The 26,616-nt window shown below is 54.9% G+C and overlaps 4 protein-coding genes across 4 annotated transcripts; 3 read left to right on the top strand and 1 right to left on the bottom strand.

Moving 5' to 3' along the window:
• Positions 1-307: 307 nt before the first annotated feature.
• Positions 308-2,488, bottom strand: FGF21 (fibroblast growth factor 21). The gene is made up of 4 exons (XM_043437848.1): positions 2,340-2,488; positions 1,521-1,922; positions 1,296-1,399; positions 308-610 (listed from the first exon to the last, which is right to left on the bottom strand). Exons 2-4 carry the CDS (start codon positions 1,753-1,755, stop codon positions 320-322), a joined length of 630 nt encoding a protein of 209 aa, XP_043293783.1. The 5' UTR covers positions 1,756-1,922; positions 2,340-2,488; the 3' UTR covers positions 308-319.
• A 2,352-nt stretch (positions 2,489-4,840) lies between these two features.
• FUT1 (fucosyltransferase 1 (H blood group)) lies at positions 4,841-7,586 on the top strand. Its single transcript, XM_043436599.1, has one exon. The coding sequence runs from the start codon at positions 4,843-4,845 to the stop codon at positions 5,911-5,913; it is 1,071 nt and encodes a 356-aa protein (XP_043292534.1). The 5' UTR covers positions 4,841-4,842; the 3' UTR covers positions 5,914-7,586.
• A 95-nt stretch (positions 7,587-7,681) lies between these two features.
• On the top strand, positions 7,682-12,203 carry IZUMO1 (izumo sperm-egg fusion 1). Its single transcript, XM_043436600.1, has 8 exons — positions 7,682-8,930; positions 9,305-9,379; positions 9,643-9,729; positions 10,343-10,423; positions 10,611-10,711; positions 10,984-11,137; positions 11,503-11,704; positions 11,948-12,203. Exons 1-8 carry the CDS (start codon positions 8,693-8,695, stop codon positions 12,021-12,023), a joined length of 1,014 nt encoding a protein of 337 aa, XP_043292535.1. The 5' UTR covers positions 7,682-8,692; the 3' UTR covers positions 12,024-12,203.
• A 132-nt stretch (positions 12,204-12,335) lies between these two features.
• RASIP1 (Ras interacting protein 1) lies at positions 12,336-25,779 on the top strand. Its single transcript, XM_043436598.1, has 12 exons — positions 12,336-12,482; positions 12,720-12,860; positions 13,459-14,144; positions 15,656-16,011; positions 19,516-20,169; positions 20,983-21,020; positions 21,251-21,402; positions 21,521-21,624; positions 23,027-23,270; positions 23,476-23,648; positions 24,669-24,816; positions 25,368-25,779. Exons 2-12 carry the CDS (start codon positions 12,724-12,726, stop codon positions 25,565-25,567), a joined length of 2,892 nt encoding a protein of 963 aa, XP_043292533.1. The 5' UTR covers positions 12,336-12,482; positions 12,720-12,723; the 3' UTR covers positions 25,568-25,779.
• The last annotated feature ends 837 nt before the right edge of the window (positions 25,780-26,616 follow it).

The raw sequence follows: 26,616 nt of genomic DNA, 5'->3' as shown, positions 1-26,616 counted from the left end.
GAGGGAAGAATAACAAATACTGTCCTGTCAAAGGGCACGGATAGTCCACAGCCTCTGGGGACGCCTTAGTGTAACCAAACACTGAGGGTCGGCCGGGGAAGGGGCGCAAAAAGGCTGGGACCTTCCCACAGCGTGGCTGGCAATGGAGGGACAAGGAGAGACGCGGAAGCAGACTCCCATTTTCTCCCTCAAACCACACAAACTCACTCTGATCCTCCTCTCAGACTCTTTATTATCTCAAGTAAGAAAAATAAAAAAATAAATAAGATAAATAATGCAATAAATAAAGAGGAGACCCAGTAATACACAGCGGGCGTCTTCAGGAAATGTAGCTGGGGCTTCGGCCATACGAGGGTCCCACCATGCTCAGGGGATCCGAGGAGCCCACGTCGGGAGGCTCCGGGGCCAAGATCCCTGAAGGATCCGGGGGCGCCGGGGGCAGGCCCGGCAGCGGCAGGAAGCGAGCAGGTCCCCGCGGGGCCGGGTCCCGGTTGGACGAGCGCTGGGGGGGCAGGCGGAGTGGAAGGCCCAGGGTCTCCGACTGGTAGACGTTGTATCCGTCTTCAAGAAGCAGCTCCCGGAAGCTGCAGGCTTTGGGGTCAAAGTGCAGCTGCGGGGATGAGAGTCAGATCAGAGATGTGGGGATTCCGATACCCCCTTGCCCTGCAGGACTCCCAGACCCATCCTCTCCCAGACTCAGGAGTCCAGGCCCCCCAGTCCCAGAACTGCTTGGGAGCTGGGGGAACCCCTTACTTTCTCAGCTGCATCGTCGAGGTCCCCCCAGCCCCTTCCTCCCGGACTCCAAACCACGGAGGCAGGTCTCTCCTTTACCCCTAGGTGGCGCTGCGAGGCCCACGCACTTCCCCGCCCCCCACTTCACAGAGAAGAATATTCCAGCCCAGGGATCAGGGGAGGCTCTCTAAGTTCTGGCAGGGGCATCTGGCTAGCACCCAAGGTCAAGTTCACTTTACAGGCCATCGATTCCTGGAGCGACCCTTCGCCCAGCATGAGCCAGGCCTATGGGAACCGGTGTGGTCAGTCCAGGTTACGAGTCACAAGACTTGGCCTCCCGGGTCATTGACTTGCGGCCGGTGGTCGCCCTGCCAGAGCCTCCGTTTCTTCTTGTGAACGTTGATGACCACAGCGCCCTCCTCTGGGGATTGTGGCCAGGTTTGGGGCATGCGGAGAATGTCAAACCAAGCCTGACCAACATCTAAGGTGCAACCTAGTCTCTCAGACTGTGAGGATGGGGAGAGCAAGAGTGGAGGGCAAGGACGGGGATCTTGGAAACTCACCGATCCGTACAGCTTCCCATCTGGGTCCTGACACAGAAACCTGGATGTTTTAACTCCCAAGATCTGAATGACGCCTGGTTTCAGGGCTTTCAGCTCCAAGAGACCTGAGGGGAGAAAGTGGTCAGGGACTCAGGAGGCCTTTGCTCCTCCCCCAGACTCAGGAGTCCAGGCCCCAATTCCCTACTGCTTCAGGATCAAGCCCTATCTCTCCACACACATACTCACTTTCAGGGCTCTGGCGGGCCGCCCCCACCACTGTGCCATCAGCCCTGATCTCCAGGTGGGCCTCTGTCTCCTGGGCATCATCCGTGTAGAGGTACCGCTGGCGAACTTGGCCCCCAAACTGGAGGAGGGGGCTGGAGTCCGGAATGGGATGCGCCTGGCAGGTTCCTAGCAGAAGGACAGCCAGCACAGGGACCCACAGTCCCAAGTGCTTGAACTTGGCCCCGTCCCAGCCCATCAGTGGCTCACGTCCTCAGGTGGGGTCTGGGGTCTGGGGTTTGAAGAGCTGAATGGTCTAGATCCTGTTTCGGAGCCCGATTGCCCCAGAGAGCAGGTTGTCAGATGGCTGCTCCAGTAGTCTGGATCCCCTTGCACGTGGACTCACAGCTGACCGGACACCCAGATCTCTTGGGATGGATGCAGACACTCCAGAATTTATATCCAGACAGACCCGCCCCATCACCTTCCCGACGCCTGACCCATGATATTTGACCCACTTGGCAGATGCTAGGATTCCACGGTGTCCAGGTCAACCTGGACGGATGATGCAATCGGGGGTCCTTCCAGCTGGGGGCCTGGCCTCCACTGTGTGAGGCACCAGGGGGATAGAAATCTGATGAACTGGGACCTGGGTGAAAGCAGCTAGAGGGCCCAGACTGTTTGGCCTGAGGGAGGAGGGAGCTGGGGTTTCAGACCCCTGGGTCTGAGGAAGGAAGGGGCTGGGGACCTTGACTCTGCAGACTGAGCAGGAAGGGAACGGGGACCCGCCTTTCTGGCTAACTGAGGAGATCGTGCCCCACAACTGGAATTTCCTCATCTCACCTGAAGTTCTGGGTTTTCTGAGGTTTGCTGATCATCAGGAAAGCAGCTAGCCCCACAGGATCAAAGCGTCCTCCTCAAGCAAACAGGTGTCATGATCTGGGAGTTACAAGACAAGCTCCTGAGTAACTGCAGCCCAGGCATTCATGTCCCGAAACATCCCAGCTTCCTCCTCCTCCTGGGTCCTGATGCAATCCTGATGTTTCTTTCACCACAGACGCTACCCAGGATCAGACAGGTGCCCTCAAAATAGCCTGGGGAAGCGGGGGGTGGGTAGGGGTGGGGTGGAATGGTGAGAGTCTTTGACTTGGAGTTGGCAGATGACTCAGGCTGCTCAGGGAGAAGTTAGACCCAAGATCCCAAGGGGGATGAGGGGGTGAGCAATTTCCTGGAACCGAAGGGTGCAAGGTCTATGGTAAAGACCACCTCCCAGGTGGCTCCGTGGTAAAAAATTGGCCTGCCAATGCAGGAGATGCAGGAGATGCGGGTTCGATCCCTGGGTTGGGCAGACTCTCTGGAGGAGGAAACGGCAACCCACTCCAGTATTCTTGCCTGGAAGGTCCCAAGGACAGAGGAGCCTGGTGGGCTGCAGTCCATGGGGTCGCACACGACTCCGCAACTGAGCAACAGCAACAAGGGTACTAGAGTCTGATCACCTGATCTGAATGAGGGGGTGACTGGAGGGCCCAGATTTCTCAGTCTGAGGAGGGGGCTGGGGGCTGGGGAGTCCTGGATCTGGAGAAATTATGATCACATCCTGGAGAGTCAAGTCCAATCCCTGGGTCTTTGATTTCTTGAATGGCAATAGTCAGACCACTCGGGCCACGGGTGGGATGGGCGCGGGTGGGGAGCAACAGTCGACAGGGGAAAGGGCTTCAGGTCTGCAGGAAGAGCCCAGCGTTTTTTCCTTGAAGAGGCCTGCTGCGACCTCTGAGGCAGGCAGGGAGGAGAAACTCTATTCTATTTCTGCTTTCTCCTTTCTTGACCTCGGGAGAGGCGGGACGTGCCCTTCTAGAAAGTAGAAAGTCAGGCGCCGGATACTAAGATTCCCTCGAAAGGACAACCTGGGAATCTGGAATTTGCTAGTGCAGGGGAGCGGGGGCGGGATGGGCGGCCCCTGGGGGGGCATGGGGACACGTTCGGGCCGGAGGTTCTCACGCCAGGATCCTGAGAGCTGGAGGAGGCTTTGCATCCGCGCGTGGAACAGCCTGGCGACCAGGTTCTCCACCCACGCACCCACCCCCACTCCCGGGGGAAGCACGCGGCAGGGGACCGAGGATCGCGCTCGGCGCCGGCACCAGGATGCCCGGGTCAGCACCAGGCGCCCGGGCATGACCGGACTGGGAGCATCCAGGAACACAGGTTCACATCCAGGATGGTGAACGCAGACACCGGAGTGGAAGAGGGAGAAGTCGACGGACCGGAGCATCCGGATCCAGCTTGGCAGTTGCAAGCTAGATCTCAGTGTCCACGAAAAGATGCGGCTGCTAGGGAGGCCAGGTAGGCTGCCTGGGCCTGGAGCGGGGGTGGGGGGGTGAGTGTGCGGAGCGGGCTGAGGCGAAGGTTCTCCGGGCCCCGGGAGGGCAGGGGGCGGGGGCTGCAGTTCCCAACCTGCCGAGTCGGGGCTCGGCGCCAGGGATGGGGCGGGGCGCTGCCTCTCTGAGCTACCTGTCGGGCCGGGGAAGGGCGAAGGCTGTGATTCTCGGAGCCGCGCCCACTCTCCTACCTCTCTCCTCCCGGAACCTTCGCAGCCAGTCGAGGGAGGAGGCGCGGAGAGGGAGGACCGTCGTGTCTGGGAACCTGGAGTCCAGGTTTTCCAGGAGGGGGGTGGAGGGGGGCGGAGGTGGAGGGGGGCAGAGGTGGGCCCCCCCGCGGGATGTGGTCTGCACTTGAAGCCGGAGCGCTCCATTCAAGCCCAAGCCGACTGTGGGTCCGCCACTCGCCAGGAGCTCAGGTGAGTGCGAAATGTGGATGCCTCGGACCCAGGAGTCGGGCCCTCAGTCCCAAGAGGCGCACCCCCAACCTCTAACCCCCCTACGGCACCCGGGAGTCTCCTCCACCCCCGACCCCCCAACTCCTGCTCCTCCAGGAATCAAGGTCCTCCCCCATCCAGGCCTGGGTCTCCTGCCTCTCACGTTCCACTTGATGGTCGCTTCCTGTCACCTCCGTGGTGGCCTCTGCCCCTCACACACAGGTACACCCAGAAATGAGTTGGGGGCAACATTGCCCCACGTCAGGGCACCCGAGACACTGAGATTCCCAGATATGGGGACAAGCTGGTGGTTCCTGGGTCACTGTCATTTTGGAAACCACTAATTTTCACCATCTTCCATTGCTGGAAATTCCAAGCCCTTAGCTCTTCCTCACTCAGATCCAAGAGCCCTGATTCCTTTTACCCTCGAGCCCAGGAGTCCAAACTCGTTTCCCGGTTCCCTCAGCCCTCTCCTCCCTGACAGTCATTCTCAAGCTCTAACGTCTCCTCATCTACTCTTCTTGTCCGGCAGCCATGTGGGCTCCCAGCCACCGTCACCTCTGTCTGATCTTCCTGCTAGCCTGTGTTTTTGCCTGCGTCTTCGTCCTCCTCATCCACCATTACCTCTTTCACAGTGGCTTAGACCTGTCCCTGCTGTGTCCAGACCGTAGCCGGGTGACCTCCCCCGTGGCCATCCTCTGCCTGAACCCCAACACCACCTTTTCCTGTCCCAAGCATCCTGCCTCCGTCTCAGGAACTTGGACTATCGACCCCAAAGGCCGGTTTGGGAACCAGATGGGGCAGTACGCCACGCTGCTGGCCCTGGCCCAGCTCAATGGCCGCCAGGCCTTCATCCAGCCCTCCATGCACGCCGTCCTGGCCCCCGTGTTCCGCATCACGCTGCCTGTGCTGGCGCCCGAGGTAGACAGACACGCTCCTTGGCAGGAGCTGGAGCTTCATGACTGGATGTCGGAGGAGTACACCCACTTGAAGGAGCCCTGGCTGAAGCTCACGGGCTTCCCCTGCTCCTGGACCTTCTTCCATCACCTCCGGGGGCAGATCCGCAGCGAGTTCACCCTGCACCAGCACCTGCGGCAGGAGGCCCAGCGCTCACTGAGTGGGCTCCGCCTCCCCCGCACCGGGGACCGCCCGAGCACCTTTGTGGGTGTCCACGTGCGCCGCGGGGACTACCTAGAGGTGATGCCCCTCCACTGGAAGGGTGTGGTGGGGGACCGTGCTTACCTCCAACAGGCTATGGACTGGTTCCGGGCCCGGCACGAAGCTCCCGTCTTTGTGGTCACTAGCAATGGCATGGAGTGGTGTCGGGAAAACATTGACACCTCCCGGGGGGATGTGATCTTCGCCGGAGACGGGCAGGAGGATGCGCCCGTCAAGGATTTTGCGCTGCTCACACAGTGCAACCACACCATCATGACCATTGGCACCTTTGGCTTCTGGGCCGCCTACCTGGCTGGTGGAGACACCGTCTACCTGGCCAACTTCACCCTGCCTGATTCCAGCTTCCTGAAGATCTTTAAACCCGAGGCTGCCTTCCTGCCTGAGTGGGTGGGCATTAATGCGGACTTGTCTCCGCTCCAAATGTAGACTGTCTTGAGGAACAGGGAGACTTTCTGAAATAGCCTGATCGATGTAAGGCTAACAGTATGCATCTCTGGAAGTCCAGAAGATTCTAGAGAAGCTTGTGGCCCTGCAGGTGGTGGACACCCATTTCTAGAGTCATTCTAGTTGGCTAGACTTAGAAGGGGCATGGGTGTTTCCTGCCACTGCTGGAACATTCTAGAATCAATGGAAAACCTTTGCATGGTGGGTGGCGATGTCTGGAAAAGTTCATGGCAGTTCCAGAAGGCACAGTGCCCACCTGTTCTTCCCAGGCCATAACCAGAGTACTTCTAGATCACTGCCTGCAGTAACAGGGAGTTCACCATTCCAGTGTTGACCATCCTGGCCTTTTTTGAGAAGAGAGAGTTCTCTTCTCTGGGTCAGCAGGACTGAAGGAACTCATGGGTGTTCTACAGCAAGCATCTACCAACTCTTCTTCTGTGGCTCTGGAATGATTCTAGAGGGGTGGGGAGATGTTTTCTGGAGAGGGTCAACTCTAATGCCTGTAAAGAGCCCTGCAGGGCCCTTCCAGAGGGTGTGAGATTCTAGAATTCCAGGTAACCTCAGTGAAGAAGCTAACAAAGAGACAACCAGTAGGTCAACAGCTCACCACTGCTGGAAAGGTTGATGGAAGACAAACTTATCTGTAGCTGGGACAGTGCGTGAGCAAAGCAGAACTTTACTTAACATTTCAGCCCCTGAAAAACCACAGATATGCTAAAGCATGAGATGGGAGTGGGGAGGGATGGTGCTGAATGCTGCAGCCTAAGGAGCAAGGCTCTGCAAAAATCTCCGGACACTATTGTTGTTGTTTTTTTTTTTTTAAAACTCCAAAAATGTGCACACCTTGACTCCAAGTTCAGTTTGTGTCTGCCAACTAAGGAAGTTTCCTCCTCCATAGCTGGGCTGCTGGGGGTGATGGAGTCGATTTATTGAGGTGGCTAGTGATAAAGAATCTGCTTGCCAATGCAGAAGATGCAGGAGACTTGGGTTCCATTCCTGAGTCAGGAAGATCTCCTGGAGGAGGAAATTGCAACCCACTCCAGAATTCCGTGAACAGAGGAGCCTGGCAGGCTACAGTCCATGGAGTCACAAAGAGTTGGACATGACGGAGTGACTGAGCACACACAGCATACCGCTGACATAAGATTGCCTTCTGGGCTTGCAGAAAACAGTGGGTATTGTGTCCCTTGCCAGCCACTCTCTGTCCCTGAATTCACAGAATCTCTAAGTCTGGCTTTGGACAAGTGAAGGATGAAAGAATCAGAAGGTATGCAGACTCCAGACTGGTCTCCAACCCAGGCAGGAGCACGGAGTCTGGACAAGAGGATGGGATTTTTTTTTTTTGGCCATTCAGGACAACATGGGGGACCTTAGTTCCTCAACTAGGGATGGAACCCGCAACCCCTGCATTTGAAGTTCAAAGTCTTAACCACTGGACCACCAGTGAAGTCCCAGAAAATGGAATTATTGACTTAGATTTTTAGAACTTCCATGAGGCTTTTTGAAAGAAATGAAGGGAGATACCTTTATTACAGAGTTGTCAGAGAATGAGAACTTTTCTAGTTTTCTCAGGGAGTTTTGGGGGACCAGTCCCTACTCGACTGCTGTAGGTGGGGGAGAGGGATGTATGAATTAAAATCCACACCACCAGCCCATCTCTGCAGGTTTTTTGGAGACTTGTGTGCATAAGGGTGTGTGAGTAGGAGTAAAGGTGTGGAACTTCCAGGGACTTCTCATTTCTTGGAACATGAGTTCCTTCTTTCTTAGTGCCCTACTTGTGTGATTTGTGGTCTCAGAGACCCAGTTCCTTCCTCGGAGACTGTCTGCATTGGGCCCCAAACCGCTTTCCTCTGGGACCCCGGTATCCAGCCCCACAGGCTGGAGAGAGAAGGTGGGGTGGGGCGTGAACGAAGATTATAATCCTTGAACTACATTTCCCATAAGGTTATGGGGTCGGCTGCTGTAATCAGCTAGGGAGACACCCGGGGCCTTCTGGGAAGTGTAGTCCTAGGGCTAGAAAGGATCTTTTCCTACGTTTTCGTGGCTCGACGACAGGGTTTCCAAAGGGCTGTGGGCATTTAGCCCAAAGCCTGAGTCGGGGCTCTGAGAGGGGAGGAGACTGAAGGCTTGAAGCCCTTTCCTTGGCTCTGGAAATCAGAGCCGACAGGGACCTTCCCCTTCTGTAGATGCTGTGAAAGTTCTAGTCTGAAAAGGCAGCTGTGACGTCACGGAGCGATAAGTGGGGCCCTCCCTTTGTCGCGATCCAATCAGACTGAGAGTTGGGATCCTGGGCGGGGCCAAGGAAACTCCAGGGACTCTCTCTTGGGAATCTGGGGCCTCACGTGGGTAGCCGGGAGGAGGAGGCTGTGGGCGTTCCTAGTAAGGGGCAGACCGTGACTGTGACCCCAATCAAGAGCTTTCTCTACCACGCAACTAACCTTACCCTCACCCCCAACAAAATTCTTAATTGTAGTCGTGGGAAAAGATTAGAGTTGGAAGGACGTGGCTTGGTGATTCTCTCTAAAAGGTGTCAGAACGTGGGCTCTTCAGCGAACCCTCGTGTTCGAGGGTACAACAGGAGTCAAGGTCGGGCGAAGAGTGCTTCAAGACTCCCCGGTTCTCTAATGAGAAGTGTGCGCCCTGCCAACTGGGGCTCCGTTAGTCTCGGGGAAGGGCTTCTCTCCATTTAGCGTTCACCTTCTCGGGTGGGGGTAAGAAGACCCTCCCCGGAGTTCGGCACGGACTGCGCGCTCTGGTCGCAATGGAGCCGCGGGGGCTTCCCCTCCTGGTGGCGACTCTGGCCGGCTGCCTGTTTCCTGCCAGGGGCTGTGTCATTTGCGATCCAAAGGTCAGGGAGGCGCTAAACTCCTTGGAGATGGATTACCTGCCTGGCCACCTGGAGGCCAGCTATCACAAAAAAGTGATGGAAAAGATAAAGCAGGCAGTGGAAGATTTCAAGGACCTGCCGATTGACGAGAACTCCTATATGGGGGTTGTCGGTGAGGGCGGAGATCGACTCCTGGATCCTGGGAAAGGAAGGGTTCTGGGGCTAGGGTCGCTGGGAGGTGCTGGAGAGAAAGGACTGAAGGCGGAATCTCCTGGGTTCGGGAATGGAAAAGGCTGGGATGCAGATTCTGGGGTTCTCCAAGGGCTGGCAAATACAGTTCCCCTACATTTTATCCTGCAATTTTATGTAATAAAACTACAACTCCCAGAAGGCAATGGGGTGGGGTAATCCTTTTACCAGACCTACTCTTGTCCACTGGCCCCATGGGTACTGTAGTTTCTAAGACTAGGTGAGCGGATGAGACAGTAATGCTTGGAATCTGGGGGTTATCTCTCCCCCGGCACCCCTCCCCCCTGCCCCCCACAGATGAGGCCACACTAGAAAAGGCATCCTGGAGTTTGCTGAAGGATATGAAACGCATCACAGATAGTGATGTAAAAGGTAAATGCTCAAGCGGGCCAGAGAGGGCTTCCAGAAACCCAGGGAAGCGATTGCTGGTGACCCCTGGTCTGGTGGTCAGGTACTGGACTCTGGAGCCAGCATTCTGTTAAGTGGTCTTTACATTTTTATTGTCCTACCCTGAGAAGACCGGAAAGCTGAATGCCAGGCTCTGCAGGCAGAGGCCAACTTCGGGCACCTCACATCTGGGAGGGGCAGGAGGGTGGGGGTGGGGACTGCTCTGCAGCCTGCCTGCTTCTTCCCAGGTGAGCTCTTCGTGAAGGAGATGCTATGGATGTTGCACCTGGCAAAGAATACCTTTGCCAGCTACGCTGCTCAGTTTCAAAAAGAGGGTGAGAGAAGATGGGAGTCTGGCCCCACAGGCTTCTCCTTTCACAGCCCTAGAGTCCCTTTCCCCCGCCTTCTGCTTCTCTGATCCGTCAGCTCTCCCAGCCCCCTGCCCCCTCAGACCCAAGGACCCAGATACCCATGTCTTTCCTTTCTTGAATTCAAGAGCCCCAGACCTAGCCTGTTCCTTCACCCTTTCTCTCATCGCCTTTAACTTAGAAATCATATTCTCTCTCTCTCTCTTTTTTTTATTGTTTCTTCCGAGGCAGCTTTTTGTCCCAACAAATGTGGTAAGTCTCGATTATGGGAAATGGTCGTCCATCCCTCATCCCTACCCTGTCAATACCCAGTATCTCTTTTGGGTCTGTGTCTCATTCTCCCCGTCGAGAGGTTCCTGGGTCTCCACTATTCCTTGGACTTCTTGGGGGAAATGGTCATATAGTTTTTGCACTCTTTACTGAGCCTAGTTAGAGACGACTTCCTACAGGGCTGTGTTCCAGCCCCTGACTGACCTCCTTGGAGATTCGGCTCTTGATCCCGCCCCAGCCCTCGGCCCCGCCCTCTCCTTTTAGCCCCGCCTCTTAGTGGGAGAACACAGCTTCGATCTTGCCCTTTCAGGTTTGATGTTGCAGCCTCTCATCTGGTGCAGTACCTGCCAGAAGCAGGTTCACGCTTGTCGAAAGTCTAAGAATTGCGGAGGTGAGAGAGCTGGGCCCAGCCGGAGGGGTTGGTGCCAGAGGGGCGGAGCCAGAGGCGAGACCGAGTCTAAAGAGGGCGGAGACTGGAGCCCGACCTGGAGGACAGGCGGGGTGAGACCAAGGGGAAGAGGGTTGGGAGAGGGCCCAGAATCTTGAGGGAGCACCCCACAGTAACCCCCTATTCCCAGAGCGCGAAGTCAAGGTCCATCAAATGGAAGACATGATCCTGGACTGTGAGCTCAACTGGCATAAAATCTCTCAAGGCCTGACCGATTACAGCTTTTACAGGGTGGGGCCCTCCAACTCCCGTTACCCTTGAACTCCAAGTCCATCCGGCTTGTATAAGCACCCCTAGCCCCTGTATCCACAGGCCTGCATCCACAATGCCCATGACCTATGACCGACCAAGTCTGACTTCCTTTTATCCCCTGGGACCTCACGTCCTGAACAGTACACCCTGGACTCCCACCTCCCCACTGAAGCCCCATGATCGTCTCACCCCCGTACTCCCCTAATCCCTGAATTCCCCAGGCCTCTGTGACCCCTTGAGCTTGGGTCTAGGTTTGGAAGAACAATTCTGAGACCTTGGTGTCCAAGGGGAAGGAGCCCATCCTGACCAAGACCATGGTGCGTCCGAAGGATGCAGGTACCTATCGCTGCGAGCTGGGTTCCATAAAATCCAGTCCAGCCACGATCATCTATTTTCACGTCACAGGTCAGTGCTGCGGAGTTGAGAGAAGTGGGATTCAGGGTCCTGAGTTTTTGGGGCGCCCGGTTCCAGGCGGGTGGCTTGCCTCAGGGGCGTGGCCTATGGACAGAACTTCCTGTCGGGGTGTGGCTTCAGGCCACGGGGGTGTGGCTTCAGGCCACGAGGGTGTGGCTTCCTGCCCCGAGTCAGGCTCCTGGTCACCCGGCCGGGGCTCCCTTCTGGGTGTGTCCCGGCTTCAAGCAGTTGGGAGGCGCGATTATGTCCCGGAGGGCCTGGGTCCTGGAGCGGCTTGCCGCGCGGGGAGAACTTGCCTTGGTCTTGGCAGGACCTTAGCGCTCTCCCAGGATCGCTTCTTACCCCTCCTCTGTCAGTATTGCCCAAAAGAATCCAGGAGGAGATACCGTCACCAAACACCGAAACTCAGGATGAGACGGCCCAAGGAGAGGTGGCTTTGGATCGCCCCCACTCAACCGTCGAGCCACAGACTCCGAAGCCGGAGCAAGTGCTGAAAAGACGCCTGCTCGGGGTGCTGATCTGGGGCTTAGTGGTGCTCACAGCCGGCGTTCTATCCGTGTGAGCCACCCACTGAAGAAGGCAGGGCTTGGAGTGGGAGGCGGGGTTTCCCGCTACCCAATGCAGGCGGGGGTCTGCGAGCCGAGGAACGCTGAGAGCTGGACTGCCTTTGGGAGCCCGGCTCACCTAAAGAGCGCGAAGCTTGGATCACTGCTAGAATAAGATCAAACCTAGGGAGGCCGGGAGGGGTGGTCCTCACCCAGGGAGGACCTAACCTGTTTCCGCTCTGTGTGCTCCCATCAGGATCCTTTTCTCTCGGTCTGGCAAAGTGGTCGACTTCATAAAGTCCCGGTTCAGCACTGGCAGTCGGACTGTTTAGGACTCGGGGGTTTCAAAGGAAAAGATCAAAGAATCCAGGAGAAAAATAAATATTTATCTGGTGGTCCAAGTGTCTGACTCACTCCCCCGGACTGATTCTAACTTTTGGTCTCCCCCCACCCCCAAGAGAAGTTTGGGGATGGTCTTCTGTCCGAGAAAGGAGGAGCTGGGACCCCCCGGGCCCTGTGGGGCCTGGAAGGGGCCAACTGGCGGCGATGTGATTCCAGAATCAAGGAGTGGGGCAGGGCCAGCCTTCCCCAGATCTCCTCCCCCAGGCCCGGTCCCCTCACAGGACGCCCCCTCCCCGCTCTTCCTGCCGGTTTCCTCTTGCCTTTTCCTGTCCCCCACCCAGTGCTGGGAGCCGGGGCAGAGGCAAAGGCTGAACGGGAGCCGCGGGGTCAAGAGCCAACCAGGGCAAGCGGAGACAGGGCCCCCGGGTGCTGTCGGGACCCGAAGCAGGGTAAGAACCGGGGACCCAGGAGTCCGGTCGCCTCCTCCCTTCCTCAGACCTAGGAGTCAGTTCCAGCCACCCTCCGTCCCAGCAACCACAATCCGGGCTCCCATCCCCTCCTCCAACCAGACTCTGGAGTCTGAGCCCCATACTCCCCTCCCTCTGACTCAGGAGTCCAGGTCCCCCTCCACCCCATCCCTACCTCCGGAGACCTCAGGAGTTGGGGTCTTCCCCGCCCTCCCTTAGGGCCATGCTGTCTGGTGAACGGAAGGAGGGCGGAAGCCCCCGCTTCGGGAAGCTCCATCTCCCAGTGGGCCTGTGGATCAATTCTCCCAGGAAGCAGCTGGCCAAGCTGGGGCGACGCTGGCCCAGTGCCGCCTCTGTCAAGTGAGTGCCCACGTCCTCACGACGCTAGCCCCTGCCCCACCTGCCTCCCACCTGCCCCTGTTTATGGCCCAGTCCCTACACTGGGTAACGCCAGGGACCCGGAAAGAGCTGGCTCCAATTCCTGTCCTGAATGGGCAAGTTGAGATGGTGGGCGGTGAGGAGACAGTGAGGCCCAGTGGTGGAGGGTCGAGCGAGGGGAGTTCTGGGCCTGGAGATGGGTTTAGGCCGGGTGGACACGGGGACCCGGACATAAGAAGTAGCGGTTTGATTCACCTTCCTTCCTCCCCTCCCTGCTCACCTCTTGGAATTTTCTTCTGAGGGACTCGCCTTTATTTATTTATTTTCTCTCCCTCTCTCTTTGCCTCTGGCCTGTGCCCCACCCCCACCCCACCCCATCTCCATACACCCCTCGTCTCTCGCCCATCGGTGGGTATCTGTCCCCCACTATCTCTGGGTGTCTGTCCCTCCCTCTCCGGGTCTCGGTCCCCCCTCCGCACCCCGGTCTCTGCCCACCTCCCTCTTTCTCTAACCCCCATCCCCGTCTCTGCATGTCTTTCGGGCCTCTCTCCTGGGTCTGTGCTCCCCGGCGGGCTCCCAGGTCGTCGTCTTCGGACACGGGGAGCCGCAGTAGCGAGCCGCTGCCCCCGCCGCCGCCCCACGTGGAGCTGCGGCGAGTGGGTGCGGTCAAGGCAGCCGGGGGAGCCTCAGGGAGCCGTGCCAAGCGCATCTCTCAGCTCTTTCGGGGCTCGGGCACCGGAACCACGGGCTCCGGTGGCGCGGGAGGCCCTGGGACCCCGGGGGCCGCGCAGCGCTGGGCCAGCGAGAAGAAGTTGCCGGAGCTGGCGGCGGGTGTGGCCCCCGAGCCTCCACTGGCCACACGCGCCACGGCGCCCCCGGGGGTCCTCAAGATCTTCGGCGCCGGGTTGGCTTCGGGCGCCAACTACAAGAGCGTACTGGCCACGGCGCGCTCCACCGCGCGCGAGCTGGTGGCCGAGGCGCTGGAGCGCTACGGGTTGGCCGGCAGCCCCGGCAGCGGCCCCGGCGAGAGCAGCTGCGTGGACGCCTTCGCGCTGTGCGACGCCCTGGGCCGGCCCGCGGCGGGCGCCGTGGGCAGCGGCGAGTGGCGGGCGGAGCACCTGCGCGTGCTGGGCGACTCGGAGCGCCCGCTGCTGGTGCAGGAGCTGTGGCGGGCGCGGCCAGGCTGGGCGCGGCGTTTCGAGCTGCGCGGCCGCGAGGAGGCGCGCCGCCTGGAGCAGGAGGCTTTCGGGGCGGCGGACGGCGACGGTGAGCGGGCTCTGGGGGCGGGGCCTGCGGAGGGCGGGCTAGGGCTTGGGGGCGGAGTCGTGGCGGGCGGGGCCTGCAGGGAAGGGCGGGGTTTGGGCGGGGCCTGAAGCACTGTGTTCAGTGGAAGGCGGAGCTGGGGCAGGGTCTAAGTCAGCCAGATGGGCTAGGCCGGGGGACGTCGCCCATGGGATAGGTGCATAGTTGATGGGCGGAGTCTGCGATGCTGGGACCCGGCCGCGGAATCGAGTGATAGGAAGGCAGAGATATTGCGCGCGGCGGGTGAGTGGTCCTCATGGCAGGTGGCCTCTCTCTAGAAGGCTGAGTTGGTTCGTGAGAGACAGGGCCTATGCGAATGGAGGCTAGAAGGAGGATAGGCTTGGAAAGTGAGAAAATGAGCTATTAGATCGCGGTCTAAGGATGGGTGGATCCTCAGAAGGGTGGGCCTTGAAGCAGGTGACTTTAGGCTAGATTGACTGCAAACCGTGAGAGGGGGCTTGAGGGCAGTGCACGAGAAATGAAGAGGTATTTGTATTGGCGGAGGACCAGGCTACCTGGGGGCCTAGCATTTGGCTCTGAGGTAAAGAATCCACCTGCTAGTGCAGGAGACGCAGGTTCAATCCCTGGGTTGGGAAGATCCCCTGGAGAAGGAAATGGCAACCCACTCCAGTATTCTTGTCTGGAGAATCCCACGGTCAGAGGAACCTGGCAGGCTACAGTCCACGGGGTAGCCAGAGTCGGACACGACTTAGCGCCTAAACCACCACGACCAATATTCTTGCCTGGGAAATCCCATGGACAAAGTAGCCTGATTGACTACATTCCATGGGTTCACAAAGAATCAGACACGACTTAGCGACTAAGAAAAAACAACTGGCACATGGCAGTTGCTAAGTGAAGAATGGCAATTATAACCATCGTTATTCCACACACACACCCCAAAAAAGCATTCCCTGGACACCTGTGAGCCACACATTACCTAGGGCCCTTGGGGAGTACAATGGGGACATTGACAAGTGAGGTTCCCGTCTCCTAGATTTCACAGCCCAGTGAGAAACGCATCAATTCACTCGTTCAGCTCATTTCCACTGGGTACCAGTTAGGTGTCAGTGTGCTGCGTGTGACAAAGTTCATAGTGCCCAGCACGGCTCTTCTTTGCTTCGACTTGGAATGTCAAGAAAAGGTGTTCAAGAGGAAGTGATTTCTCTTTCCCTTGGTGCAGGATCTTCTCAGTTCATCGCAAAGTTCCTAACACCTAGAACAGTGCCTGGCACACAGCACGGGTTCAAAAAATACCAACTGAAAGAATAAGTGAATTTATGAGTTGAAATTACAAGATAGGTAGGACTCAGGCAGGAAGTGTGTTCCAGGCACAGGGAACAGCATATGCAAAAATCTAAATGTGGGAAGCAGCCTCACTAAAGCCAACTGTCTATAATCTCTAGCTCTCTAAGTGTGTCTCTCCCTTTGTCTCTCTCCAGTCTTGTCTCATCGCTCTCCATCTCTCTCCGCAGGCACAGGCGCCCCCTCGTGGCGGCCACAGAAGAACCGCTCCCGGGCGGCGTCCGGTGGGGCGGCGCTGGCCAGTCCCGGCCCGGGGTCTGGGTCAGGGACTCCGGCTGGGTCCGGGGGCAAGGAGCGCTCGGAAAACCTGTCCCTGCGGCGGAGCGTATCGGAGCTCAGTCTGCAAGGTCGGCGGCGGCGGCAACAGGAGCGCAGGCAGCAGGCACTCAGCATGGCCCCAGGGGCAGCCGACGCCCAAATTGGACCTGTAGACCCCGGCGACTTCGATCAGTTGACGCAGTGCCTCATCCAGGCCCCCAGCAACCGCCCCTATTTCCTGCTGCTGCAGGGCTACCAGGACGCCCAGGTAAGCGCAGCCCAACCTACAGAGAGAGACCCATGTCCCATCCTTTGGTTGAATGGGCGACAGAACCACAACTCCCAGAATTCCGTGGGTCGCGTTAGCCTCAGGTTTGTTGGAAGGTAGTGCTGGCAAGTCGGTGAAGAACCCATCTGCCAATGCAGGAGACCAGGAGTCGTAAGAGACACGGGTTCGATCCCTGGGTCGGGAAGGTCCCCTGAAGGAGCGCGTGGCAACGCACTCCAGTATTCTTGCCTGGACAATCCCCATGGACAGAGGAGCCCGGCAGGCTGCAGTCCATAGGATTGCAAAGAGTCTGACACGACTGTAGCGACTTAGCATGCACACACATGGTTCCAGTCAGGTTCTAGAGGAGGAAATAATATCAGAGAGGAGAGTGGGAGGGTCCAGATAGATCTCGGAGAAGTATTTCACTGGAGGGATAAGTAGGCGATAACTCATTCTGTTCAAAGTTGGGGGAAAGCACTGTCTCCCACCAGAAAAGATTGGGAGAGCCTGTTTTATTTTTATTGGCTGCACCACGCTGCTTACGGGATCTTAGTTACCTGACCAGGGATTGAACTCGAGACTTGGCTGTGCAAGCCTGATTCCTAACCACTAGGCTACCAAGGAATTCCCAGGAGAGCCTATTTTAGAACGATCCTCTTGGAAAGCTTCTATTTCTTGAGGAGGAGTAATGGAAGAGTATCTCCTGGGGAGAGAGCTAATTTGATTGATATATGGAATCTTGTCCTGGGTAAGCCTATATGGTCTTGGAAGAAGTGGATTACATAACTTTTTAAAGTTGATGGTTTACTCTGGAAGGATTTTGACCATTGTCAATGGTGGCCAGTGGTACTGGTTCTTCTATTTTACATATTTGAATGGCAATGAGAACCTGTTTGAGTGTGGGGAGCAGAGAGGAAGAAAGGGTTAGCAGTTGGGGGTCAGTGCTAAGTTATTTCATTAAAGAAATGTATTATTGAAAATATTCATGTGTGTGTGTAATGATGGTGATGATTAGGGCGTCCCTGCTGGTTCAGATGGTAAAGAATCTCCCCGCAATGCAGGAGACCTGCCTTTGATCCCTGGGATGGGAGGATCCCCTGGAGAAGGGAATGGCTACCCACTCCAGTATTCTTGCCTGGAGAATCCCATGGACAGAGGAGCCTGGCAGGCTACAGTCCATGGGGCGCGAAAAGTGATGATTAGGAGAATCATTCTTATGCTTTAGTCCACCTTTGGGTAATAGTGGTACAGCCAGGGTACCCCTGGGACTAATGGGAAAGCCTCTTCTGGAAGGCGGTGGAGTTTATTGAACAGTTCCATTTTTACTCTCAGAGAGGGATCCAATTGGGTTAGGTCAATTGGCTGTATATATGGGTGAGAGGTTACAACTATTCAAGGAACTTCCATTGGAGGAATTCACTCCTCCTTATTGGGGCAACAGGACAAGGCAAGTTCATTGTAGAACACGGTATGTATATATTACAACAGCTTATTCCTCCAGGCAGGGTTGGCAAATCAGAAGCTCTATTGTGGAAAGGTGGTCAAATTGGAAGGATCTATTCTGAGAGTATAAGAAAGTAGGTTATGGGAAGAGAGGGAAACATTGGAAACGTTCATTTTTTCAGGTGGGATTCATGAGAAATTTCTTTGTAAGAGACTTCATTGGAAGTGTCCATTCCTTGGGAACAGGAATAAGAGTTCTATCCATGAGTGTCTGTAATCTGAGAGTTCATTTTAAGTGAGGTGGAAGAAGCCCTTTGGCGGTTAAGGAACAGGAAAGCCTCTTGTAAAAAGGGGGTTTGTGTATTTTGGGCCATTCCCATTCCTCCAGTCAAGGATGGAGAGTGAGAGGTTTTACCTTCAGAAGGTGGCAGACTGGAAAGATCCATTTTTCTTGAGAGGTAGATGAAACAATATATTGTAGTAAGGGGATTTAAAATATATACATATTTTAAAGTTTATTTATTTATTTTTGGCTCTTCTGGGTCTTCGTTGCTTCGCACAGGCTTTCTCTAGTTGTGGCGAGCGGTGGCTACTCTCTAGTTGCGGTGCAAGAGTTTCTCATTGCGATGGCTTTTCTTGTGGCAGAGCACCAGCTCTAGGGCTCACGGGCTTCAGTAGTTGTGGCTCACGGGCTCTAGAGCACAAGCTCAATAGTTGAGCAGAAGCTCAATAGGCCCATGGGCTTGCTTAGTTCCACTGCAAGTGGGATCTTCTCCGATCAGGGACTGAACCTGTGTCTCCTGCATTGGCAGGCAGATTCTTTACCACTCAGCCACCAGGGAAACCCAGTAAGGGGTTTCAGAAATGAGCATTTATGAGGTGGGGGTAATGGGAGAGTTCAGTGTAGGAGGGGGTTTATGACTATTGGGATGCCTATTTTCTCAGATGTGAATGAGGGTCTACTTTAGGAAGGGGGTCAGACTGAGTGCTTCCATTTTTATAGGCTGCAGATAGGAGAGTCATTTTTAGGAATAGGTCTTCTGGAATCCACTTCTTCATTTAGTGGATGAAATGGGCCACTCCATTATAAGAGGGTCTCTTTGAAAACATCCATTTATAAGATGAGGTTACTTAAAGTGCCACTATATGGAGATCTCCTTGGCAATGTCCTTTTAGGGGATGGTAATATTGAGAGCATCCATTGATGGGAGGAAGAGTGCCTTTGGAATGCTCCATCATGGTGGGGGCGGGGAGTGGGGAACAAGTGAGTCCACTGTAGAATTATGTCTCCTTGGAAGTGAATTCATCATGGGGTGGGGAAAAAAAATGAGAGTCCATTATAGAAAGTGGGTCTCTTTGGAAGTGTACATTCATGGGCTGGAGATAATGGAAGAAACCTTTGTTTGAGGGGGAAGTCTCTTTAAAGGTATCCTTGCTTTAGGAAAACTGAGAGTAGCTATTACTGGAAGGGGAAATGTCTTTGAAAGTCTCTATCATAGGGGTGGCATGACGGGCATGCGGGACCAGGAGTAGGGAAATGGGAGAGTTCCTAGGAGAAAGTAGGTTTCCTTGGGAAGGGCCATTGAGGGTGAGTGTAGTGGGAGGGTCCATTTTAGTAATGGGGATGCGGTGTCCTGTAAGCACCTATTCTTGGGGCTGAATGTTATGGGAGAATCCACTGTAAAAAGGGACTGCCTTGAAGGAGTCCTTTCAGCGGAGGTGAGAAGATGGGAGAAGCCATTGGAAAAAGATCTGCTGGGAAGCATCCATTCTTTGAGGGAGGGAAATGGTAGAGCCCCTGTCAAGAAAGGGGTTTCCTCCTATCCAGTCTTCAGGATGGACTTACGGGACAGTTCACCATAGGAAGTGCCTTTGAAGAGTCCACTCATGGGAGGTGGGAGGTAATTAGTGAGCTATTTGGGATCCCAGGAGATATACTTGGAAGTGCTCATTCAAGAGATGTGGTTGACGGGAGAGTCAATTGTGGGGAAGGTATTTCCTTGGAAACATCCATTCCTCGTGGAGTAGTATCCTTAGTGCAGTTTCACTTTCCTCCAGGACTTCGTGGTGTACGTGATGACGCGGGAGCAGCATGTGTTTGGCCGAGGTGGGAACTCCTCGGCCCGCGGTGGGTCCCCAGCCCCGTATGTGGACACCTTCCTCAACGCCCCGGACATCCTTCCGCGTCACTGCACAGTGCGCGCGGGTCCTGAGCCCCCGGCGATGGTGCGCCCATCCCGGGGAGCCCCGGTCACGCACAATGGGTGCCTATTGCTGCGGGAGGCAGAGCTGCATCCGGGAGACCTGCTGGGGCTGGGCGAGCACTTCCTGTTCATGTACAAGGACCCCCGCGCTGGGGGCTCGGGGCCGGCGCGACCACCGTGGCTCCCCGCACGCCCCGGGGCCACGCCGCCGGGCCCCGGCTGGGCCTTCTCTTGCCGCCTGTGCGGTCGTGGCCTGCAGGAACGCGGCGAGGCGCTGGCGGCCTACCTGGACGGCCGGGAGCCCGTGCTGCGCTTCCGACCCCGCGAAGAAGAGGCGCTGCTGGGCGAGATCGTGCGCACCGCGGCCGCTGGCGCCGGGGACCTGCCACCCTTGGGGCCGGCCACACTGCTGGCGCTTTGTGTGCAGCATTCAGCTCGGGAGCTGGAGCTGGGCCACCTGCCGCGCCTGCTGGGTCGCCTGGCCCGTCTTATCAAGGAGACTGTCTGGGTGAGCTCCCCCAACCGCCGTCCAGGCTCTTCTGCGCCCCAAGTCCTTGTCCCAGCCTCCTCTTGCCATCTGGAACCTTAGTTTCGTAGTCGGGCAGAACGAAACTACATCTCCCAGGATGCTTCAGGAGAGGGAGGGGCTTGGGCAAGGGGCCCCACGGGATGCTGGTAGTTGTGGTTTCATCCACAGTGCTTGAAGAGAAGGGAGTACAGTAGTACCTATCTTTGCAGGTGTGGGATAATGGGAGAAACCATTCTCTGAGATGGAGTGGGGTTAGAGATCGCATTGAGTGAAAAGTTCAAAGAGCCCATTGTGAGAAGTGAGGTGGGGAGCCTATTGGGCCTGAAGCTTGGAGCCATAGTGGGCGAGACCATTCTTGGAGCCTGTGGAGAGCAAATCCATAGGACCAACAAATAGATATGCTGGGGAGAAACCATTTAGAGTGTGGGGGGGAGTTGCATCCTATTGAGCTGAGCCCTAGTTAGAGAAAAGGTTTAGGGAATTTTGAGGGGTAGGAAGAAACTCCATTTGAGCAGAAGAAGACCTAGGGGCAGACTTATAATCATACGGGTGTGTGTTTTAAAAGGTAAGAAGAGAACTGGTTATTCTGAAACTTGAGGATCAGAGTTCATTAAAAAAATTTTTTTTTATTGGAAAATAGTTGATTTACAATGTTGTGTTAGTTTCTGCTGTACAGATTAGAGCCTGTTTGAAAAGTGAGGAGAGTCTCTGTCAAAAGGAAAACCAGGGCATTAACTCATGGCCTCTCTTCCTCATCCCCCTCACCTTGATTCTGATCTTACTGTTCCACAGGAAAAGATTAAGGAAATTGGAGACCGTCAGCCAGAAAAGTAAGAGTAACCCTGGGGAGAAGGGTCGAGAGGGATGTAGCGGTCAGGAGGATTTGCAGCCAGTTCTATGTTCACTTTTCCATGCATGTTTTAGTGCAAGTTTCTTTGGGACTCAACTTTTCTAATTGTGAAATGAGGGTTGGACTCTGTCCCCAGTTAGACCCAGATCTCTGGGTTTGGACATTATGGTGGGGGTTGGCAATGATTACGGCCCTTTCCCCTTTGCCCAGCCACCCTGAGGGTGTTCCTGAGGTGCCCTTGACCCCTGAGACTGTGTCTGTGGAGTTGCGGCCACTCATGCTGTGGATGGCCAACACCACGGAGCTACTGAGCTTTGTGCAGGAGAAGGTGCTAGAGATGGAGAAGGAGGCTGACCAGGAAGGTGAGCCCCGACCCAGGCCCATATTTGTCCAAACCCCCAGCCATTCCCTGCACCTGGGGACCTGGGTTTCTGCCTGGCAACCTCTGGTTCTCCTTCTCACTCCTATGCCTGTCTTCAGACCCACAACTCTGCAATGACTTGGAATTATGTGATGAGGCAATGGTCCTCCTGGATGAGGTCATCATGTGTACCTTCCAGCAGTCTGTCTACTACCTCACCAAGGTATGCCTCCTGTTTGGCATGGCATCACTTCCTGTTTGAACTATATCACATTGTTCTGATGTCACTTCCTATTTGACCTAAGAAGATTTCCTGCTTCTCTGACATCACTTCCCTTGTCCCCACAGGCCACCCCCCTACTTTGCTGTTCTGAGACTGCTTCCTGTTTGAGATTTCATCACTTCCTGCCTTTCTGACTTCTTGTCTCTAGATCAGCTGACTTTGCTGTCTGGCTATATCACCATTACTGCTTTCTCAAGCTCCTGTTTTCTAAGTCCACTCTTAAGTCACTGATAAGTTTGATAGATGATAGATAGATATCAAATAGAGTAGGCACTGTCATTTACACTAAACCTCTTTAAGCAGGCCTTTCTGTGTTTGCTGACCTCACTTCCTATAGCTTTGAGTTCATTCCCTTTTATTTTAAAAAAAAATGTTTTTTCTTTTCCTTTAAAACTTTATATATATATATATATATATATATATATATGTATATATATATATATATATATATTTGCCATAGTGTTTAGCTTGTGGGATCTTAGTTCCCCAACCATGGACTGAACCCATACCCTCAGCAGTCTGTCTTCTTTTCACATCCTCAGCAGTGAAAGCGCAGAGTCCTAGTCATTGGATTACCAGGGAATTCCCTTCATTTCCTTTTCTGAGTCACAAACCTTTTTCTCCCTGGAGTGCCCATCCTGCAGGACATGCTTTCTGCCCCAGGCCCCTGCCACCACTCTCGAACTTAACATCGCTTGTTGGAATTCTCAGGGTTTCTGGTTTATGATAAGCCTGATTCCGTATCTGTGAAATGAAAGGGGATCTTTGGAGACAGATAATCTCTATATTTCTTGAGCAGCCTTGATTTGTGAAGCTCTTTCCTCCAAGGCTTTACTTCCTGTGCATCCCTGCCAAGTGTGGGTTTGTTTCTTCTTTGGCTGTGACCTCATTTCCTGTCCTTGGCCTGATCTCACTTTCCACTGGCTAACTGCCACCCCACTCCCACTTCCTGACTCTCCATTCTTTTCCTTTCCTTCGGGAATTCTGGATAAATAAACCTTTGATTGAAGGGAGCCTCTTTGTTCGATGTCCTTTGTTCTCCTTGAGCTGTCTCTGTTGAGAACTACAGGTCCCGTAAGATACCAGAGGTGGTCTTAAAATACCCAAGACACTTCTAAAAAGCCTTTCTTAAACTTGAGGTATCCCAGGCCTGATGAATGCTAGGAACCCATTTGGAAAGGAGGAATTTGTTTATTGGAGATCTTTAGTGTGTTGAAAGTAGAATGGACTACAATTCCCAGAAGCCTTTGGTGGAGCTCCCTAGTATCTTCATGCTCTACTACCCTGAAGCTTCCAGGGAGTTGTAGTCCAATCTCTTGCTTGCATCTCTGTATCTCCTCAGACTCTGTATTCAACGCTACCTGCTCTCCTGGATAGTAACCCTTTCACAGCTGGAGCAGAGTTGCCGGGGCCTGGTGCTGAGCTGGGGGCCATGCCTCCAGGGTTGAGACCTACCCTGGGTGTGTTTCAAGCAGCCCTGGAACTGACCAGCCAGTGCGAGTTGCACCCAGACCTTGTGTCTCAGACTTTTGGCTACTTGTTCTTCTTCTCCAATGCATCCCTTCTCAACTCGCTGATGGAACGAGGTGAGGGTTGGACTGGAAAGGGGCTGGGAGGCAGAGATAGGACCCACTGAGACTTGTGTCAGTTAAGACACATCACAGGCTTAGGCCTCATCCTTAGGGACCCCAGAGAGTGTGCTCCAGATCCCAAACTGCAGGATAGGAAAGGTCTGGGAGGCAGGAGGGCAGGGTCCATGCACCCATTGCTTCTTACACCCTTCCCCCACAGGTCAAGGCCGACCTTTCTATCAATGGTCCCGAGCTGTCCAAATCCGAACCAACCTGGATCTTGTCTTGGACTGGCTGCAGGGGGCTGGGCTGGGTGACATTGCCACTGAGTTCTTCCGGAAACTCTCCATAGCTGTGAACCTGCTGTGTGTGCCTCGTACCTCCCTGCTCAAGGTGACTCCTGACCCCTAATCTCTGAGTCCCCAACCCCACTCACCCATTCTCTGTATTCCGCTTGCCCTTGGATCTCCCCTTGGGCTGTATGTTATTCCCAGTCCCAGCTCAGACACCATGGATGATGCATTGGCAGCTAGAAGGAAGCCAGCCACATCAATGTCTGAATTTGGCTACATCTGAATCCCAGTGGGAGTTATTAATAATAGTTTCCAGGGTCCCCTCCCTTAGACATGCTGATTCAAGAAGTCTGGTATGGAAACAAGAAAAGTGACATTTAAAGCATCCATTGAACATAAATTAAATGTGAGATACTGTGTTTGGTCCTTCTCATTGAATGCTGATTAAGCCTTGTGAAGCGGGTTTTTAACTGACAATTTTGTTCAGAGAAAAAAAATAGAATCAGGTAGGCTAGGTCACTTGATTTCATTTATTTACTTTTATTTATCAAACTTTTATAGAGTACTTAATAAGCACCAGTCAGAGTTCTGAGTACTTTACAGTCTTGCCTTTTTGAATCCTCATAACAACCCTGTTGGGTAGTTCTTGTTCTCTAATTTACAGGTGAGGAAACTGAGGCACCGTGGTTTGCCAGAAGGTAATGAGTTGCCAGGAAATCTGGGTTCAGTCTGTTTTTAATCACATTGATGATTCTGTTGCCTAGATCTAGGTTAGGTACAGAAATTTTCAAACGGATACAAAAAGTGGCCACAGTCAAATGAACACATATGATGAACACAATAACATAAACTAATGGTCAATTTGTTCCTTCTCCACAACTGCCTACTTCTACTTCCTCGTGTATTCTGAAGCAAGTCACATTTTTCTTTTTTAAAGTTGAGAGTAGGCCCTTCCCCACCTTCACTTTGGTGATAGCCAGGCCTCACAGTGTCTTGGAAGACATTGCAGAGATACCACTTTCTACCCACTACATTCATGCCCCCTGTGGAGGGCCTTCCACTTAGGATTTCTCAGCTGTCCCATAATGACTGTAGATTTCTCACCTTGTCTTCCTACCAGGCTTCATGGAGCAGCCTACGAACTGACCACCCTACACTGACCCCTGCTCAGCTGCACCATCTGCTCAGCCACTACCAGCTGGGTCCTGGCCGCGGGCCTCCACCTGCCTGGGATCCTCCCCCTGCAGAGCGAGATGCTGTGGACACAGGTGAGGAGAAATATGGACGGAGGCATCGGGGTGGTCAGCGTTCCTCTGTCCTCAGGACCTCGGAGTCCATAGCCCCAAGCCCTCCTTCTTCCTAGCTCTCTCCTCCCCCTGGATCTAAGGATCTAAGTGCTGGATTCCAGGATATAGGATTCTCCCACAGCTTACAGGAGATAAAGCCCCCAGCTCCTTATTTTTTCCCAGGGGTCAGTCCTCCAGCCTCTTTGCCCCTACAGACTACCTCCCTCACCTAAGAGGCCAGGCTCCAGGCCCCTCAACTCTAAGGAATCTGTGAAACAAAGTTCCTAGCCCTTCCTCCTTTCATCCTCGCGGACTCAAGAACCCAAGTACATGGCCAGTTTTCCAGGCAACGGTGGCCTTTCATTCTGAACTATAATTCCCATGATGCCTGGGAATTCCAAGAGTCACGTTCGAGGGGACCCTGCTCCAGGAGTTGCTGGGTGTTAGTTTTTCCTTCCTTCCGGCGTGAGGTAGCCTCAGCCCTCCCTCACGCCCATTTTCAGAATTTAACTCTGTGTTCTTCCGTCTCTTAGGGGACATCTTCGAAAGCTTCTCTTCCCATCCTCCCCTCATCCTGCCCTTGGGTAGCTCGCGCCTCAGCCTCACGGGTCCTGTGACAGATGATGCCCTGCACCGTGAACTTCGCAGACTCCGCCGCCTCCTCTGGGATCTTGAGCAGCAGGAACTGCCGGCCAATCACCGCCATGGACCTCCCGTGGCCACGCCTCCTTGAGAACCAATAGCAAATGAGCGCGCGAATCTTGAAAATTCATCGGCTTCTAACCTCTAGAGCCCTCCTGAGCGCCGAGCTTTCTGGGAGTTGTAGTTTTTCTCCGCGTGGAATGCTGGGAGTTTGAATTTGGGGGTAGCAGAGGATGGGACAGTGGGAAGATGGGTTTGGGATTTCAGTGCCCGGAACAATAAAGGCATCTGTGGTATTGGCAACGCCTCGCTTGTTAAGACTCAGGAGCGGGGGTGGTGATGATTTTTTGTGAAATAAGTCACCAGGGCCCTTGCCTGGAGCATTGGGCTCCTGCCGAATCCACGAGGTATTTATAGCCACGGCCTCAGCTTGCCCTCTTGCCTGTAATCCAATCCAGGTGCTGGGATCTTCCACACACCTCAGGACGGAGCGCTAAACTTGTTCAGCTAAAGATCAGTCCTGCCAGTGGGAAACAGCCAACGCTCCCTTCGACCCCCATAGCCCATACTCCAGCCTCTTCCCTCAGACCCAGGAGTCTGGGTTCCCGAGCCCCTTCTGGACTTTTGTGCCTGTCGGGCGCCCTGATGAGCCTCAACACCTCTTGTCCCTGTTCTTGACTCCCTCCTCCCTCACATCCGAAAATCTGGGGCCCCAACCAACTCCTCTCTTGGGTCCAGGAGTTCAAGCCTCTGCCTCTTTTCCTTCAAACCCAGGAATTTAGCTCTCCAGTCCCCTCCTCCCTCAGACCCAGGAGGTTGGGGCTCCAGTTTGAATTCCCCCACCTTCCCCCGAATCCGACTCCTGCTGCTGCGTCAGGGAAAAAGAAGGCGACAGGTGGCACCTGTCTGCAGGGCCGGGGCAAGACCACCTGCCGCTGCTGCTCACCCCGAGCTCCTCTCTTGGCACCTGCTTCTGTCAGTCTGCCCGCCGCTGCCCAGCCCGACCCCGCAGCCCCAGGACGCGGAGGAGCGAGCTGGGAACCCCGAGGTCCGCTCCGCCCCAGCCCCTCCCAGCCCGCGCTCCCTCCCCTTCTCAGGATGCTAGGAGGGGCTCCTGTCTACCCCGCCCCTCCCCCCCCC

The sequence above is a fragment of the Cervus canadensis genome, chromosome 18, assembly GCF_019320065.1.
Source record: "Cervus canadensis isolate Bull #8, Minnesota chromosome 18, ASM1932006v1, whole genome shotgun sequence".
In the NCBI taxonomy this organism is placed as follows: domain Eukaryota; kingdom Metazoa; phylum Chordata; class Mammalia; order Artiodactyla; family Cervidae; genus Cervus; species Cervus canadensis.
The sequence above is the reverse complement of the archived record's forward strand: the minus strand, read 5'-3'. Positions and strand labels throughout refer to the sequence as shown.